At 40.3% G+C, this 17809-nt stretch overlaps 1 protein-coding gene across 1 annotated transcript in view; it reads left to right on the top strand.

Moving 5' to 3' along the window:
* LOC140937059 (E3 ubiquitin-protein ligase rnf213-alpha-like) overlaps positions 1–17809 on the top strand; it is a 59437-nt gene that overhangs the window by 18399 nt on the left and 23229 nt on the right. The window contains exons 21-45 of the mRNA XM_073386590.1: positions 320–491; positions 1060–1196; positions 1562–1756; positions 1858–1980; positions 3366–3483; positions 3700–3935; positions 4018–4100; positions 4533–4666; positions 5208–5303; positions 5840–6028; positions 6256–6416; positions 6805–7027; positions 7299–7657; positions 8764–8922; positions 10315–10471; positions 11297–11370; positions 11494–11629; positions 12229–12336; positions 12567–12652; positions 12971–13159; positions 13521–13641; positions 13990–14193; positions 14344–14480; positions 14854–15482; positions 17318–17785. Of these exons, the coding sequence (XP_073242691.1) occupies positions 320–491; positions 1060–1196; positions 1562–1756; positions 1858–1980; positions 3366–3483; positions 3700–3935; positions 4018–4100; positions 4533–4666; positions 5208–5303; positions 5840–6028; positions 6256–6416; positions 6805–7027; positions 7299–7657; positions 8764–8922; positions 10315–10471; positions 11297–11370; positions 11494–11629; positions 12229–12336; positions 12567–12652; positions 12971–13159; positions 13521–13641; positions 13990–14193; positions 14344–14480; positions 14854–15482; positions 17318–17785 (4694 nt within the window). The remainder of the gene's footprint in view (positions 1–319; positions 492–1059; positions 1197–1561; positions 1757–1857; positions 1981–3365; positions 3484–3699; positions 3936–4017; positions 4101–4532; positions 4667–5207; positions 5304–5839; positions 6029–6255; positions 6417–6804; positions 7028–7298; positions 7658–8763; positions 8923–10314; positions 10472–11296; positions 11371–11493; positions 11630–12228; positions 12337–12566; positions 12653–12970; positions 13160–13520; positions 13642–13989; positions 14194–14343; positions 14481–14853; positions 15483–17317; positions 17786–17809) is intronic.

Raw genomic sequence — 17809 nt, 5'->3', positions numbered from 1 at the left:
TATTTAAGAGCACGAGGAGATGAGGGAGATTAAAAAATTACTCTTTTCACTAAACAAGAGTTACTCTTAGCTGATACTCTAAAGCCTTGCTCGCGCTATAAAACTCTAGCGACAAAGAAAAAACGATCATCTGGTAAAATCTTTTTTCCCTCTTCAGTTTTAGTTGTATCTTTTTTATCGAGATGTAATGAACAGCTACAATCGGCGACAAGTAGTTGAGACACCGCCTTAAAGGGCCTTTCTGACGTTTTTTTGTCGCCGATTTTGTATTGGCATTGAAGGGAGGAGGAATTGGTTATCGTTTATGCACTTGTTTCAGAAATTGTGGCGTTGTGGACCCGTCATGGGCTGAACTCCGTCATTTTGTGAACTTCCTCAACTCTCAGCTCCAAGCTTGTGAAGACAGTGCGTTTTGTAACATGGAACTTGTGGGAGACACCCTTGAAGGCTTTAGAAGCTTTGTGGTCCAATTCATGATCCTTATGTCACGGGTAAGAAATATGGAAAAGGTGCGATCGCGCAACAAATTGGGCACAATTGCCAAACACCAAATGCTACCCTTGGAGGAAGTACTTGAATTCCCATGGGTGGTGGGCGCCATCTTTGTGTTATGCAATGAATTATTATTCGACATGGCTGTTAACTAGATTCCCGATCTTGTCCTTGTTTTATTGATTTCTGGTACACTTTTGGCGCTTTTTGACCCATGTTTGGCGTGGGTTTATTTTGGACCAAAAATGTTCTTTTCTGGAAAATCAATATAAAATCCTGACGATGTTCCAAAATGATGCATTAAGATGGTGGTCAAACCCTTGCAGTGATTAGTATGTAATGGATGGAAAAGTCAGCAATCGAACCATTTTTAAGGTGGTTTAGAGTTGTTTCTATTTAAAAATAGAAACAACTCTAAACCACCTTAGCGATCGCGGCGATAATGATGAAAAGAATATTTGAACCTAAGAACTCACGCATTATTGCTGTTCCTATTGTACTGATAGTTTTTCTTTACGTTTGTAACTGAGAAATTCCTGCTAATGTGAAACTTCCCTTTTTTGGAAGGATTTTGCTACGCCATCTCTGAACTGCTGTGATAGACCTGCTCAAGCCCGTGTTGAACGCGATGACGATATTGCCGATGACGACGCAGAAGACACAGCTGTTCTTCAGTTGTCTTTAAGAAGACACTGGGAAACCAGGTATGATGTCACGCCACAGTCTTCCATTTTTATAACATTACAATACTAAAGGTAATATCCACTAAATGGGAGTCGCTTAATTCTTAGAATTCGATTTTTCTGTACAAACTTCTACAGTACTTCCTCAACGTAAACTGTTTGAACAATTTCCACGTAAATTTTTATTTCATTGGTTAAATTTGTGTGATTGTCATTCAGAGATTAAGTCGTTTCGCAAATCATGATGTTTTTATTTAGACGAATAGTAATTTTTGATGATGAAGGTTAAAACCATAAACAATTTAGATTGTCCGATTTTTGTAAACGTAACTCTTTCTTTTATATTTTTTCGTTTTTTTTTGTAATGGATTGTATTTGTTCAACAGTTCACATCCCTACATATTCTTCAATCAAGATCGCGTTACCATGACGTTTGTTGGCTTCCATATTGACCAGAATGGCAATTTAATTGATCCAGACCGCCGTATTATCATTGAGCCTAATTTGATGTCAAGGCACTTGCGTACTGGTCTTTTCGTCCAGAAGGTTGACATGGAAACCAATTACGAATCTTGGAGCAAGTATGAAATATAAATCTTTATTTGACATGATCTTTAAAAATTTTGATGAGTCTGTAACAAGATGTCATGAGGTTAATGCACTATTTGTTTGTTGCGCTTAGGGGGGAGAAAATCGAGAAACTTTGTGGAGTGATGGGTGTTGAGTGGCCCTATGATCCGGATGATTCTTACGAACTCACCACGGATAACTTGAAGAAAATTCTGGCCATCCACATGCGCTTCAGGTAAGTCAAATCATTTAAATGAGTGATGAAAACTATGATGAGTGATGAAAAAAGTCGGAGAAACGTCAGACCCGTGAAGCGCGAATTACAAGCACCAAACCCTCATTTAACCTCAGTAAGCCTCAGGTAACCATAACAGTAACATCGGAAAGCCCGTATTTACGGATTCCATCAAAAACGTACCCGGTCACCACAATTTTGTCTTACCCTCTCCTCTATCTCAACGACGAAATTTTATGGTCTTTTCCTTCCCACTACCACTGCTGTAATTCTTTAGTTTTTTGGTTCCTTTTCCATCACACTGCCACAGTTATGTTGTCTTCCCTCTTTCTCCTCCTCCTCCTCCTCCTCCTCCTCCACCACCAACGTGGTTTTGTTTTCGTCCTCCTTTCTCCACCACTCCGCAACGGTTATGTTGTCTTCTCTTCCCCATTGTATGTCGTCCTTTCTTCTTCCCCACACACCGCCTCGGCTGTGTTCTCTTCACTTCCCTACAACCGTCACCACCATAATGTTATTGTCGTCCTTTCTCCTCCAACACACTGTCACGGTTATGCTGTCTTCTCTCGATCATTACAAACACAATTTCTGTCGTCGCCCTTCCTTTTCTCCCACACAGCCCCGACTTTGTTGTCTTCCCTCCTCCACCATCCCGCCACGATCATGTTTTTCCCGTCTTTCACTACCATCATAGTTTTAAAGTTGTCCTTCCTTCTCCACTACACCGGCATGATTAAGATATCTTTCCTCCTCCTTAACCACCTTCACCTCCACTTCACCACCACCACCACCACCAAAGTTTTATTGTCGACCGTCCCTGGCCACCAAACCGCCACGATTATGTTGTCTTCCCTCCTCATCTTACACCACCACCACCACAATTTTGCTGTCGCACTTCATCACTCCACCATTCCGCCAAAGCTGTGTTGTCTTCACTCCTCTACGATCATCATCACCACGCTTTGAGTGTCGTCCTTCCAACTCCCCTACACCTCCATGGTTATGTTGTCTTCCCTCCTCCACCATCGCCATCGCCCCCACAATTTTTTGGTCGTCCTCTCTCCACACCAGGAAGGTAATATTGTTTTCCCGCTCCTTCACCGATACCACCACAATTTTATTGTCGTCCTTTCTTGTCCACCACTCTACCACAGTTATATTATCTTTCCTCCTACGCCACCTCCACCACAACTTTATTGTCGTCTTTCACTCTCTACCACACCGCCACGGTTATCTTGTCTAGCCTCCTCCACCACACCGTTTCGACTATGTTGTCCACCCAAATTACTGCAAAACTCCCGCTTGGGCGCTGTTAACCCGGTAACACTTTTGGCCAAAGTGTTAATATACTATGTTTTTTTGCTTTCACACTGATACATTTGAAGATGTGGCATTCCTGTGGTCATAATGGGCGAGACAGGTTGTGGAAAAACCTGCCTTATTCGGTACATGTGCGGTTTACAATCAGGACCCGGAGGACCCAAGAACATGTTGCTCATGAAGGTAAGAAACTATTAACTATCGTAATTATCATTTATTCGCTATAAAATCCCTTCTTTATTATTATTATAAAAACATGTCCTCATTGAGAAATAATCACCGAGCCGATTACCTTTTTATTCATTTCGCATTTAGTGTTCATTATCTGGCTCTTGGTGCTTTGGGAAGTAAAACATTCGATAAAGAGTCAGTAATTCGCGTCTTATCTTGCCTTAACAGGTTCACGGAGGAACATCCCATAAAGACATTGAGAAGAAAGTGGAGGAGGCTGAGAAGATGGCCAGAAGGAACGAAAGCCTTGGCATTGATACGGTGTTATTCTTTGATGAGGCCAATACAACAGATGCTCTAGGGATGATCAAAGAGGTTATGGTTGATCGTAGAGTCAACGGTAGAAAAATTGGAGTTGGGCTCAGAAGACTGCAATTCATTGCAGCATGTAATCCTTACAGGAAGTAAGCACACTTCTGCCTAGCCTGTCGATGCTCTATCTTTAAGCAAATATACATGCTATTGACACATTTGTTTTTCTTGCAGACACACGGAAGAAATGATCTATAAACTGGAATCAGCTGGCCTGGGTTACCATGTTGCAACTCAAGAAACACATGATCGGCTTGGTAAGACATAGACTTCTTCGACAGTTGTGAGCATTCCGTTGGCGGCATGCTTTAAAATGTGTAGCAGGTGCTATTTGCAACTCAAGAAACACATGATCGGCTTGGTAAGACATAGGCTTCTTCGACAGTTGTGAGCATTCCGTTGGCGGCATGCTTTAAAATGTGTAGCAGGTGCTATTTTAGCTTCATTTGTCTGAAGTCTGAAGAAAAATATATATAAAAAGTATCTTTTGCTAATAGAAAAAGCCTGTTACATCAAACTTATGTCAGAGTCAGTGTGTTACAAAATGGGAGAAAGCAGAGCGGTTTTGTGTCCAGGTGAAATAAATTTGGATTTCATGCACAGACTGAAATGCTTTAGGGATCTTTAGTTTGCACTCCTTTATTTAGTTTTCAGAAAAGCAAAGTTCATTTGCCTTGTTTTGATGCTAGGGCGCATTCCTCTCCGTCACCTGGTCTACAGAGTCCATTCTCTGCCAGCGAGCATGCGTCCTTTGGTCTGGGACTTTGGCCAACTGAAACCTGAGATCGAGGAGCTCTATACGCGTCAAATTGTCAGCAGATTTGTAAGTGGACATATAATCGTGTGACACATAACGTCTTGCAGTGTGTTAGCAAATAAATTATTTGCCTTTGTGTCCTATGACGTTTTTCCTGCCGTTTTTTTCTCATACCAATTTTAGCCTGAGAAAACAGCCGACTTTTCGTGAGGCCATCACTGTTTTCCCCGCAAACTGACGTCTGAGGAACAATTGCAGAAATTTTTATATTTACCCAGATCTGATTGGTTGAAGCAAATTTTCCTCTCAACACGACCCAGATATGGGTAGCGACACGTTATCATTATGGGATTTCTGCGCTCGTTTCTCAGACAAGCATTTCGCGCGGAAACTAGCGGTGGTGTCGCGAAATGTCGACTGATTTCTCTTGCTTTAGCAATTTATACATTCTATAGAAGAATCGATTTTTAAGCAGCAACGCTTGAAAACGTCTTAGTTATCAGTTGTCGCTGTCGACATGAACATCGCATAGCTATTTTACAGTGCAACTTATTTCATTTGTGCTGTTGAATAATTCTCTTGATTTGGTGTTCTATTTTCGTGTAAGATTCTTCAAGAACAACAGATTCCAGGCGACCAGCCTTTGGTCACAGCTCTGACGAGAGTGCTAACTGCTTCTCAGCGTTACATGAGAGATCAGACGGTAAAAAATAGATGTTTTGTTGTGTTGTGTGTGCATGTGCTTTTCCGTTTTGTATGAACTTGACAAAAAAAATTATTTTTTTTATATAACAGTACGGTCAGTGTAAAAATTCTTGTTTGACTGTATTTCTTTTTTAACTGACAATTGTCCATTTTACAGGTACAGAGGTAAACGAGGCTGGAGTTGACCTTGTTTTTATACAACCCTTCTTGCGTTATTACGTAAATCATGTTTTTCTTAAGCAAACTAGTATTTTTAAGCATAATTTCCATAAGAAAAGGAGGGAGGTTTGTATCAAAACAAGGTCAACGGAACCGCAGCCTCACTTTCATTCAGGCTAGAATACTAAGCTCACAACTGTGAAATGGTTTTTTTGTCTTTCTTGGTTTTAAATTGATTGCTTTCTCCAACGGCACCTTATTTCATTTGTCATATTACATCTGATCTCAATGTATTGTACTACTTTATGCCCGTTCCATCCACGCCAGTAACAACTCTGGAGGAAAATTTTTGTCTCGCAACACTCGATTTTGTAGGATGAGTGTAGCTTCGTTAGCCTTCGAGATGTGGAACGTGCAATGAGAGTGATGGTCTGGTTCTACAATCATCGCGATGCTCTTAATCCTCTAATGGATGAAGAACTTGAGGAGGAAGATGAGGAAAGTGAAGAGGAAAATGAGAACATTGATGATGAGGAGGAAGATGAACAGGATGATTTGCATAAGGTAAAAGGGATTTGGCCTTTGAAGATAAATAGACAGAGTAGACATACTAAATAAGCATACTCTAAGTATATTCTTGAGAGACGTAATGGAATAATAGTAAAAAGTTTTACTCATTTGAGAATATATTTTTCATTACCTGAGGCACACTTTCGGTGTAGAAAAATGTGTTTTTTAGAATGGCGTGACTCTGCACTTGTCACAAATACCCCTCTAAACTTTCTTTGTAGCCTATTGATGACGTCTCACGTGCCCTGGTGCTTTCAATTGGAGTGTGTTACCATGCAAGACTTCAAGAAAGAGAACCTTATCGGCGTGCAGTGGCTCCTAGCTTTTCCCCTCCTTGCCAACTACCGGGTGGTCATGAGCGAATTTTGCAGGAAATCACAAGGTACACCGAAGACGTTCTGGTAGAAACACACTAGCTATTCATTATTTAAAAGCGACGACTTCTACTACACCAGATGAAACAAATACCTTTAACCGAGTTGTTTTTAAGGTCGTTACACCCAAAGGGGATCCGTTTACGTTAGGCGGCGGTGTCTCCAGCAGTTTGCCTTTGTAGCTTTAGGGTATACATTTTTCAGTGGTATTTTTAGGGATTCTTAGGCATGAATACGTAGAGAAATCGTGTAAGAAAAGCTAGAAATAAATACAGAAACTTTGCCAGCAACTGGGTTACAAAACAAGTTAGGTTGGTGTTTTCTTTCTATTAATATTTTAATGATTTTATGAATGCGTGGTTACTTGGTTCACTGTTCTTCTTTTCTCGTCATCAGTTGCCAAAAAGCAGTGTTGAACGAGCTCGAGCTGGATGATAATATCGCACGTAACACAGCACTGAGTGAGAACGTGTTTATGATGGTGGTGTGCATTGAACTCAGGATTCCGTTGTTTGTGGTTGGTAAACCAGGCAGCTCTAAATCTTTAGCCAAGACCGTTGTGGCTGGTAACATGGAAGGAGATGCTTCAAGATCTGACCTCTTTAAGACCTTTAAGCAGGTGACGCCAATGTGCTGCTAAGGCGATTTAGAATTTTTCTTATTATTTTGCAATTATTAGAATCTATAGAACGAACGTGATAGAGTGGTAAGTATCTTTTAACAGAACAACATGATGATAAGAAGAGGAAAGATCACCGCAGGACTTCGTTTGAGTTTATCACAGTATTGTGTTGTAATGGATTGGATTGGATTGAATTGAATTGTATTGTATTGTTGTTCGTCATGTTCTGAGGTTTGTTAGTCATGTATGCTAATTTGTGTTCCACAAGGTTCATATGGTGTCCTATCAGTGCAGCCCTCTCTCAACTGCTGAAGGGATCGTTGCGACTTTCCGTCAATGCGGAAAGCTCCAGAAAGGCAAAAACCCAGACAAGTTTGTGTCAGTTGTGGTCTTAGATGAAGTTGGCCTGGCAGAAGACTCACCTCTAATGCCTCTGAAAACGCTCCATCCACTGCTAGAGGATGGCTTAAGCTCCACTGATGACATTATAGAGGTGGACGAACAGTTTCCTGAAAGAGTGGCCTTTGTTGGAATATCCAACTGGGCCCTTGATCCTGCAAAGATGAATCGCGGTATCATGCTTTCTCGTGGGCTTCCAGACACAGAGGAGCTGGTCGAAAGTGCAATGTAAGGTCTCCTCTCGTTTGGGGCTAATAGTGGTATTCATAAGTAAAGGAAGGCGCATTAAAGTGCTCGCTTTAGTTTCACGAAACAATAGGCTCTTTGTATGACTTGATCACGTGTTCAACGTTCGGTAAAACACGAAAACAATTCACTTTTGAAAGATTTTGTTAGCACAAGCTGAAAGAGCATTAGGTAACAAATTAGGTAACCTGAGAATTTTCAGCCGTATATCTCAAAAGTAGCGATTGCAACGGCCGCCGAAAGTTGGAAGCATTTGTATGCGAAAAACAACTTTTGCCATCCAGTCACTTTTGCATGGTTTGCCTTACAAATCCTTGTAATTTCGAAATTTTCAAAACTGTCATGAAATATTTCCTTAAGCATTACAGGTCTCAAATCTCCTTTTAATTCATAAAGGCAATTTGAGCCCTGAAATGCGTAAAGGAAAGATTTAACGACAGTTGAAAACTTTTAGAATTTACAAGGATTTGTATGGAAACCATGCAAGCGTGACTGGATGGCAAAAGTTGTTTTTCTCATACAAATGCTTCTAACTTTCGGCGGCCGTTGCAATCGCTACTTTTGAGATACACGGCTGAAAATTCTTAAGTCACCTAATTTTAATATGCTCTTTCAGCTTGTGCTAACAAAAATTTTTAAAAGTGAACTGTTTTCGTGTTTACCGAAAGTTGGTCACGTGATCAAGTCATGCAAAGACCCTATTGATAAATGTCTCTGACAATGCCCCTAACCCTGCTAACAATAGGAGCTCCGGGTTATAGGGAACAATAAAGATAGAGACCTAGGGGAGATGCAGACCAGACTAAACACTTTTTATCAGATACACAAAATAGGACCATTTCTTTGTTACTGATCTTTTCATACTAGATTTCCAACGACATAAAAATTGACTATCAGCTAAATGTGACTTAATTGAAAGCCAACCGTGAGAAAGATACTTTTTGAGGTTAAAGTATATTTTTTAAAGGTTCAATTAAAAAATAGATGGCTTGTCAAGGATGGGTGGAAGAAAGTGTATCCACCTTAATTTGGTGTAGTTGTAATGGACTAGTTTAACGAGCGTGGTCCATCTTCTTTGTGTTACTTAGGGGCATATGTGCAACTGACCCAAGAGTACAAAGCTTTGTTGCTCCACTTATGAATCCACTGGCCCAGGGTTACAGTGAGTTATACGATAGACAGAAACGGTCAGAAGCTCTTCGGGAGTCTAAAAAGGAGGAGTTTTTTGGGCTTCGTGATTTCTACAGGTAGGGATGTACAAGTGCAGTACATGACGTTTTCCAGATTATTTTAAGCTGTTGGAAATAACACTGCCCTTCCATTAGTCAGTCCATTGTTCACTTATGTCCAGAAATACACGCAATGACGAATCTGGCAAAAAATCGCTTTAGCGAATTTTGCGCCAAATTAGCCATTTTCATCAAAATCGCCTTTTTCAAGGGCCGCTTTGCCATCCCATTTGGCTTGAAAATACCTCTATGGCGAATTTTTGCCGTATTCGCGATTTTCGTCAGAGTCGCTACTTTCAAAGGGGCCTTTTTCCATCTCATTTGAATTTTTGCTGACTTTGGCGAATTTTCGCCATTTTCGTCAAATTGGCAATTATCGTCAAAATCGCTACTTTGGATGGGGCCTCTTCGCCATATCATATATCATTTGACTTGTTCATAACACTATGACGAATTTTCGCCATTTTCACAGTTTTCGCCAAATTTGCCATTTTCGCAAAATCGCCACTCCCAGAGTGGACCCTTGATCATTTCATTTCACTTGTTCCAAAGGTTTTGGCGAAGTTTCGCGTCATTCGCCAATTTTGTCAAATTCACCCCTTTCCCTTTTTTTTATCGCCAGCGTCTGGATCAGCTTATACACCTATATATCAGCTAAACTCATACAGGTTCATTGAAAAAACCTACTGTTCTTTCTCGTTGATCTTAAATGTCAACCTTTCTTAACGTTTTACACTTGGCGTTATTTCGAAACGAAACTAAAGTGCTTTGAAGCTCGCATTTCTTTGATGCAGTGGTCATGTGTCAGGAATTTAATTTTTTCCTCAGTCTGACAGTTTTCAAACCCGTTAAATATTTTATCTCTGATCATGGTTATAGCGTAGCAAATTCGAAATTAAACTGGGTTAACAATGTTCAGATTAACAAGAGCTAAAATCAGGCAGGGTCACCCAACGTCAATTTTCTGAAAATATCTGTTCGAAAGACGATTTGAGATCTAGAATTTTCGGAACATTTGTTGTAAAATTTCTTGCTTGCCTGCTCCTCCTTGGTTTTTTCCGAACATCTTCTAAAAATGGTATAGTTGCCCATTTTTAACGGATTTTTACCCTAAAAAGGTCACCTAGAATTTTCGGGAGCCTTTTTTCTGGCTGAAATTTTCGAAAAGGTAAATTTTGATGCCTATAATTTTTGGATCACCAGACTTTCAGCTAGGAAATCGGAACAGATGAAAAATTTTTAGGGGATAAAAATATGACGATATCTACCGTTTAAATACTAAAATAAGTTCAACAATGCTACGTTTAAGTGGTTTTGAACTATATCCTCGTTGGGTGCCCCTGATCAGGACCTTAATGTTCAGATAAAACAATCGTCGGTTGAAATTTTTTTCTTCACATTTAATTTAAGCTTGGTAAAGATGGTGTACAAAACAGCTGAAGAGCACGGACGAGAGCCACGTTGGCCAGAAATTGAACGAGCCATTAGAAGGAATTTCGGGGGACTGGATGAGATTGACCCAGTGAAAATCTTCAGGAAACACGCTCCTTTTAGCAGAAACGAAATGGTAGGAGTGTTGAATAATTTGTTTGTTTTATAGTTGCCTCTGCTATGCGTCCACGGTATTTCACAGCTAGGCATACGGTCCACGCAAGTCCTTCGAAAGCTTTTCAAGTTAGCTTGGGTCGGCATTTTGTGTACAAGCCGATAAGAACAGCTGTCAATAGACCTTGTTACCGATACGGCTGCCATATTGAATTAATTCGATTTAAGGGTTATTATAGGATGCCCAGGGGGCATGAGCACATTTCGTTTGTATTTTCGGGCGCTTTTCAGGACATTTTTTCGTAAGTTTTCTTAGAATAAGATTGTAATGGGAAAAAAGATCCTTGTGCCGTGTTTGGTTGTAATAATGATCGTCTTTTTCTAGTTTAGTATTAGAAATATGGTCTTTCACTGTATATTTCTCGGGAAAAACGCGATCATTATTACATCCAAACACGGCACAAGGATCTTTTTTCCCATTAGAATCTTATTCTAAGAAAACTTTACGAAAAAATGTCCCGAAAAGCGCTTTAAAATACAAAGGAAATGTGCTAATGCCCCCCGGGCATCCTATAATACTCCTTAAATCGAGTTAATTCAATATGGCCGCCGTATCGGTAAAAAGGTCTATTACGTCAGTTTGTAATCGGGGGTTAGCACGGTATGTCTTTTAAGGCAAGTTATATTTCAAGGGGACTTTTCGGATTCTTTAAATGGACAAAGGTTACTGGGGTGTAAATGTACATTTCCTTGGAAAGGCTATAATAGTAATACTCGGCAGCTAAGTTCGAAACTATACAGAGATTTCTCCATTGTTTGATTCTTTGCGTTCTAACTCATTTCCTAGAAGAAGCAAAATAAAGATGCTTTCTCTGCAGTGAACCTTATCAAAGCCAGCCTCGAACGCGAAATCTCCGGAGGGTAAGAGAGTCAACAGATAAATTGACCCACTCCATTTATCATTTACGGACAAACGCCAGAAATAAGCATCTTTTCAATGAAATTTATTTCCACTAGACATTTGCTATGTTTTCATTTCAATAGAGAGAGTCGATACTTGTTGGTGCTAACAGAGAACTATGCAGCCTTGCCTATTGTTCAGCAGGAACTGCACAAAAAAGGCGAAGAACCTGTCGTAATTTTCGGCAGCAGCTTCCCCAAGGACCAAGAATACACTCAGGTACTAACAGGTGTATTAAAAAGTAATTAAAAGTGTTGTTACTCGTGAGATGGATGTTTTGTAAACTAGACTGTTCAGTAACAAGACTTGCTTTCTCCTCCACAGAGTAAAAAATAGCAAGTGCGCAGTAAGCCAGTAAGCCCTTCCTATCGTCTTTCGCGCGCATTCTTGTATTTCTCCCCCAGTCTCCGTAAGACACGAACAGGCTTTTGTGGAAGAGAGAGAAGAGTTAGCAGAAACATTGTTGAAGACATCAATCTTTTATGGCAATGGCATGCATTCTACTTTACAACCTATAAAAACAACCTCTTCCATTTAACCAACCATTTACCTCCCTGGAACCAACTGACCTTAACCAACTACAGTTGAACCTTCACTAGGGGACTGCGGACAGTCTAGTAGCAGAGATAGGGCAGTTATGGAGATTATGGAGAAAAAGAGTTGGTTTTAAGATAGCTTACTACAGTTTTAAGAAGAAAAATATCATCATGTTAAAGTCATCAGTTCCTTCTTTAAGCTTTCCCCTTGATCGTTTGACTTCTATTAGGTATAATAGCGATCTGTGGAACGTTATGTTGGGTTGTCGTCTCATGTTTCAGGTCTGCCGTGACATAAATCGAATTAAAGTGTGCATGGAAACGGGAAGAACTGTAATTCTTTTGAACTTGGAGAGCCTCTATGAAAGTCTGTATGACGCACTAAACCAGGTATAAGTTGCTAGCAATATTATATACACAAGGTTCGGTATAACTACAAGTCATTCATTATAATGCCCTCTTCGTTTTATTACTTAACATTTAAACTCTTTTAGTCGATCACTCCATCAATAAATCCTCAAATAGATACACACATTTCTTGGTGTAAATCAACCTTTATCGACTACCTTTATAACGGCCTTGACGTTTGCGAATTTTTTTTTTTCAATCTGCGTTACCAGTACTATGTGAAGTTTGGAGGACAGAAATATGTGGATCTTGGCCTTGGAAGTCACCGTGTAAAATGTCGCGTCCACGATGAATTCAGGTAAAACGTCCTTAGACAGTACTTTCAGCCGTTATGTATCACTTGTTAATACTTAAATGCAATTCCTTTTCTTTGCCACACCAACAGAACATAAAAATTGGTTTTATGGCGTTTAGATGTTAAAGATTTGATTCAACCGCTGCAAATGCAGCCCGCAAGTTTTCGCTGGAAGAATTCAGGTCGTTTCATTACCGTCCTTTATAATAAAGATGCTTGGTTATCTAAAAGCTTCATTTTTGAATAATGTGGTTTACGCGATGTGTGGTCTAGTCATTCTGCTTTAAGTAACGTTTACCAATTTATGATCTGTCCAAACAGATTGATTGTCATTGCTGAGAAAAATGTTGTGTACAGTAAGTTTCCGATTCCTCTCATTAATCGCTTGGAGAAACATTACCTGGTGACTTCAGCAAGTCTCAGTTCTCCACAAAAACTTCTGGTGGACAAGTTGCAGGAATGGGTAACGAGGTTTTCTCGTGTCAACATCCCTCGTCACCAGCAATTAAGGTAAAGACAGAAGGTCAGCCAGAATTTTGTTAGTGCTTGTGAGGGCCAAAAGGCAGGTTTGCGGAGAGAAAGAAAGGAGGAGGAGAAAAAATGCAATGGTTGTACTCTTAGTTTTAACTTGGCTACTTTGAAAAACTGCTTGATGGGAATGGTCTATTTGGCATTAACGTTTTCAAAAATCCCGCAAGATATATATGTACGTGCATGTGGTAAGAAACATTTGTAGACGGCCCAAAAAAACACTTCATGGAAGGAAACACGTACTCTTCCCCTAACAAAATACCCTTTGGATACACTGTGTTGAACTAGTACTGAAGTTTATTCATTTCCGACGTTTGTGACATCATTTTGATCCTCACAGGAAGTACTCGCCTGGTGACGCATTTGTTGGTTATCATGCTGACACAGCAGCTTCCGTCGTACTGCAAGTAACCAGCAACCTTGAAGAAAGCGAGTTCAGTGATGAAAATTCGCAAGACAAGGTATAGTGGGACGTAATTTGGATCAATTTAAGCCAGTGTTGGCTAATCTCACCTTTTTAGGTAGCTCATTAGTTTCTGGCACAGTATTTAATGCTAAGTTTCCTTCCAGTCTTCTTTTGTTCATCTTAGCCGTTCAATGAATCTGATCTGGTGTGACAAATGATCGTTTCTCCGTTTTCCAGAAGCACACCGCTTTCCTTTATCTTCTCTTTACCGCTCTGTCTGTTAGCAAAGTGTGATAAAACTATTGATGAACCCATAGAATCACATGCTTTTCCGTGAAAGAGATGGAAAAAACACCTTCACAACTTTTTTTTCACGATCGATTAACATTCGCTTGCCTGTCAGGTCTTCCAGGAATCGAAAGAATTGTTGTTACAATGTGCGACTCCCGACGCTGTTGCACGTCTACCATCTACGGACCTTGCTCAGCAAGCAGACGAGCACTGGACAAATTACTTTACAGTACAGGAACATTCAAGTCTTACAGCGTTTCTACGAAATGTGTTGACAACAGAGGGAGGAAATTTCGGAAAGGGAAGTTTAATTCAGGTGAGCTCTGATTTGAACTCGCGTCGGTAATTGATGAACAAACATGTAATAATTATGAAGTAATATTGAATTTGATTTAATTAGGTTGTTAATTGTCATAACCACTTTGATCTCTGTGTAGTGCTTGAGCTAACTTTATTCTCCTTCCAGGTGACAACTCATTCCAGATTGCTGTCGTCAAATGATTTGCAAGACATAGCTCGTGCCACATCTCTAACCTTGCCAAATGTAACATGTCTGAGTTTGCAGCAATTCCACACGGAACAGCAGTTTTGCTCATCTGTGAGGTATAACAACATTAAGTGGAAGTGTTACCTACTATAGCGTTTCTGAACATTACTTTTGATCCTTTAAGTAAATACGAAGTGAGCTAATTGCAGGGTCGAGGGGGGCATAGGATATTTTTGAAAAGAGCATTATTTTTCCATATCCCACCTCAACAGAAGTGAGTTAGCTTTGCGTTCTCGAGATACTTTCGACGTTCTAATGTCACAAGTACTTTCTTGATAACTCCAAAAAAAATGTCCCTTCTTTTGACCAATTAAACGAAATTGATTAAGATTGAAGCCTTTGCCGTCGTGGTTGCTTAACTCTTAAGCTCCCTAACATTAGTCAGAGACAGTGTCTATTATTGCATAGTATCACGTTGTGATTTCCTAGGGATTTCTTTGCAAAACTTGGTGGAAGGGAAGGACTGCTTATCGTGCAATGCGATGCTGGGGACGTCAACCGTAATTTGATACCCTGTGCCCGACACCTTCTTGTGGAACAAAGGACAAATGCAGAAGAAGATTTCAAAGAAAATGTTGGCCTTGACCCTTCGTCATTTGTGCATGTAGTTATGATTATTCAACTTCCTCGTCTTGTTGGAGGCTGCGAAGCATTTGCTGGTTTCCAGGGAGGAAGTTGGCTATCTGTTCATATTGACGAACTTCGACCGCCAACTGGTCACATCCCAGCCATTCAATTCATGGTGGATCGGTCAGTGAGTGAGTTATTTGATGTTGCACCAAGCAGCACAGGGGTGGAAAAAATGGATGTTGAGGCAGCGAGAGATGACATGGAAGTCGACGAACAGCGTGAAGAAGGCATTGACATTGAAATGGAAGCCCCAGATCTAGCTTCTGGTGATGTCATCGTGGATAGAGTAGACATCGTCAGCCTTTTGAGAAGCTGCGTTCAAGCAGCTGTTGCAAGAATTGATGATGAATCATGGCGTTCATCACGATCAACACGGCGAATTGAGCTTATGTTGAGTCTTCTTCCAGATGGTAGATCGGATGGAACTGGTGAGGGTGACGCTCAATTGATTTTAATTACTTCCTTGTTATGATTGTCTCAATTCTCGCAACATTATGTGAGCTTCTGGCAAAGTATGAAACAGGGTAACATCATTGTGATTCCTTGTGCTTTATTTACACCAACTAAACATGTTTGATTAAAACAGGTTTCAAAAAACCAATAACAGCTACGGAAAACTGGAACACATGTTTTCACACGGGATTCAAATGAAATTCAACATGTTTTCTAATTTACACTAAATTTGCAATGAACTCAAGTCAGCAAGCACTTTTATGAAGGAGACAATTTTAAACCGTGCCTAACTAAACAGCTTCACTTTTAAACATGTTTAAGCATGGTGTGAATGCGTAGTTCCAAAAAATATTCATACCCCCCACGGAGGGCACTTTTATTTTAGACCCCCCACCCCCCGCAATGTTCCTTCCAGGGGGTGCTTGTTATACTCCCCACCACCCCCTGGAATTTCCGAAATTTTCCAACCTCGTTGGGTACCCCCTGGAAAGACAATTTCCGTCAAGAGCGCCGTTGCACTATACTTTTATGCGAAAGATAATTGTTTCTGCGTATGAGGGAGAAAAAATCTGTTTATTTGTGTTAATACAGTGTCAAAGTAATGTCAATTTTGGCTCGTAGAGATCTTTTTAGTTGATTATTAACGGTAAGTTACTGAGAACCATGGTGCCGTTTTGGCCGTAAACGACATAAGTGATGTCATCTCTCAAACCAGTGAACTTCAATTACTTCCTTTTAGTTAAAAACATGTTAGAAGAAGGCTTATTTGAAAATGACCACATTGCATTGAATACAACAATTTATTGTGTAACAAGGCAACAAATAGATAACCGGAAGTTTATTTATGAGCCGACGACAATCGTGTTAGATAAACTATCGTGCAGGCCGTGAAAAAAGCACTCAGCCGACCGCAAATAAAAGATCATCGATGAAAACAATAATTTTTGCTTTGAAACACCGATTAACTGTAAAATAACCAGTCATGTCCAATACTGTCGACATGATACGAGTGAAAAAATACTTTTCACAACTTGTAAAACGCATAAGTTGTCACGACTTGACATGCAGAGTTTTGGAGTCGCAAATACATATCATGACATATCATGACATATCATTAGTTGACTAAGGACGGCATCTAAGTTGTCGAGTCGTACGAGCGGACAAGTTGTCTCTGTCCGTCGAATGGAAAATGCATCTCATTTTTCACTAAAGCAAAGATCCGACATAAGCCACGCGCGAAGGAACAAGCGCCCTACACACTGTGTATGTCTCGTTCTTTAAGCAAAGATCCGACATGAGCCGCGCGCGAATGAACAGGCGCCCTACACACTTTCTATGCCTCGTTCTTTAAGATCCGACTTAAGTTACTCGACGGAAGAAGCGCGCTGCAGTCTTTGTGTTCATCGTTCTTTGAGCAAAGATGCGACATGAGCTAGGGGAACCCAACGACGGTTTCTTCCTAATTACATTTAAAACACTTTTTTACGCTATTCAGCGTGCTGTAAGATCTCTAAAAATGCATTCTAAGCGGCGCTATAAAACGTGTATCTGTTCGGTCATCCTAGGAGAACTTGAGTCTTCTCGAAATTACAAGGGCCTCAGTATTATTTTCCCGAAAATTTTAGATGCAATTTAAAGTTTTACGAAAGTGAGAATTTTGCTGACTCCTAACTCCATCACATTTTTGAATCCGAAAATTTTAGGTTGCCTTTTTTCTACGAAAAATATAATAACCTGTGGGGTGAGGTGTGAAAAATGAAACTTTAGAAAATCGTCATGTCTACAAGACTTTTTTCTTTTCGCTTTCTAGATCTATCATTTGCTACTATTTTGGCTCGTCGAATCCACAAACTTCTTCAAGAAAAGGATGAACGGGCTGGAAATAAGGCAAATGACTGGCTACGCTCTGAGGCTTTAAGCGGTACTGGAATCCAAGAAAACGGAACATTCAGGAAAGCCCTGTGGCAAAGAGTCTATTCATCAGTTATTCCAATTCTTTCTGAAGTAATCGCTTTTGTTGACCGTGACTCCAACCTAGACTTGGTGATGGATGGAGGGAATTGGCTGTCAAGTCTGTGGCTAGGTTTTTTCCAATGTGACGAAATGGTCGAACTTCATTATGATGGCTTTTTGTCGCTGGAAAGTGGCATTATACGGGAACGTGTTCCGGTTGTCACCTCGAGTCGTGAAACGCAGTCGTTTGAACTACAGTTTCCTTTCTCTTGGATAATTAAGGAAAGAATTGATGCCATGTGGAGAGAGGCTTCAAGTATTGCAGGTGAGCCACTTTTTTGAAAGAGTT

Source organism: Porites lutea, chromosome 5 (assembly GCF_958299795.1).
Source record: "Porites lutea chromosome 5, jaPorLute2.1, whole genome shotgun sequence".
NCBI lineage: Eukaryota > Metazoa > Cnidaria > Anthozoa > Scleractinia > Poritidae > Porites > Porites lutea.
The sequence above is the reverse complement of the archived record's forward strand: the minus strand, read 5'-3'. Positions and strand labels throughout refer to the sequence as shown.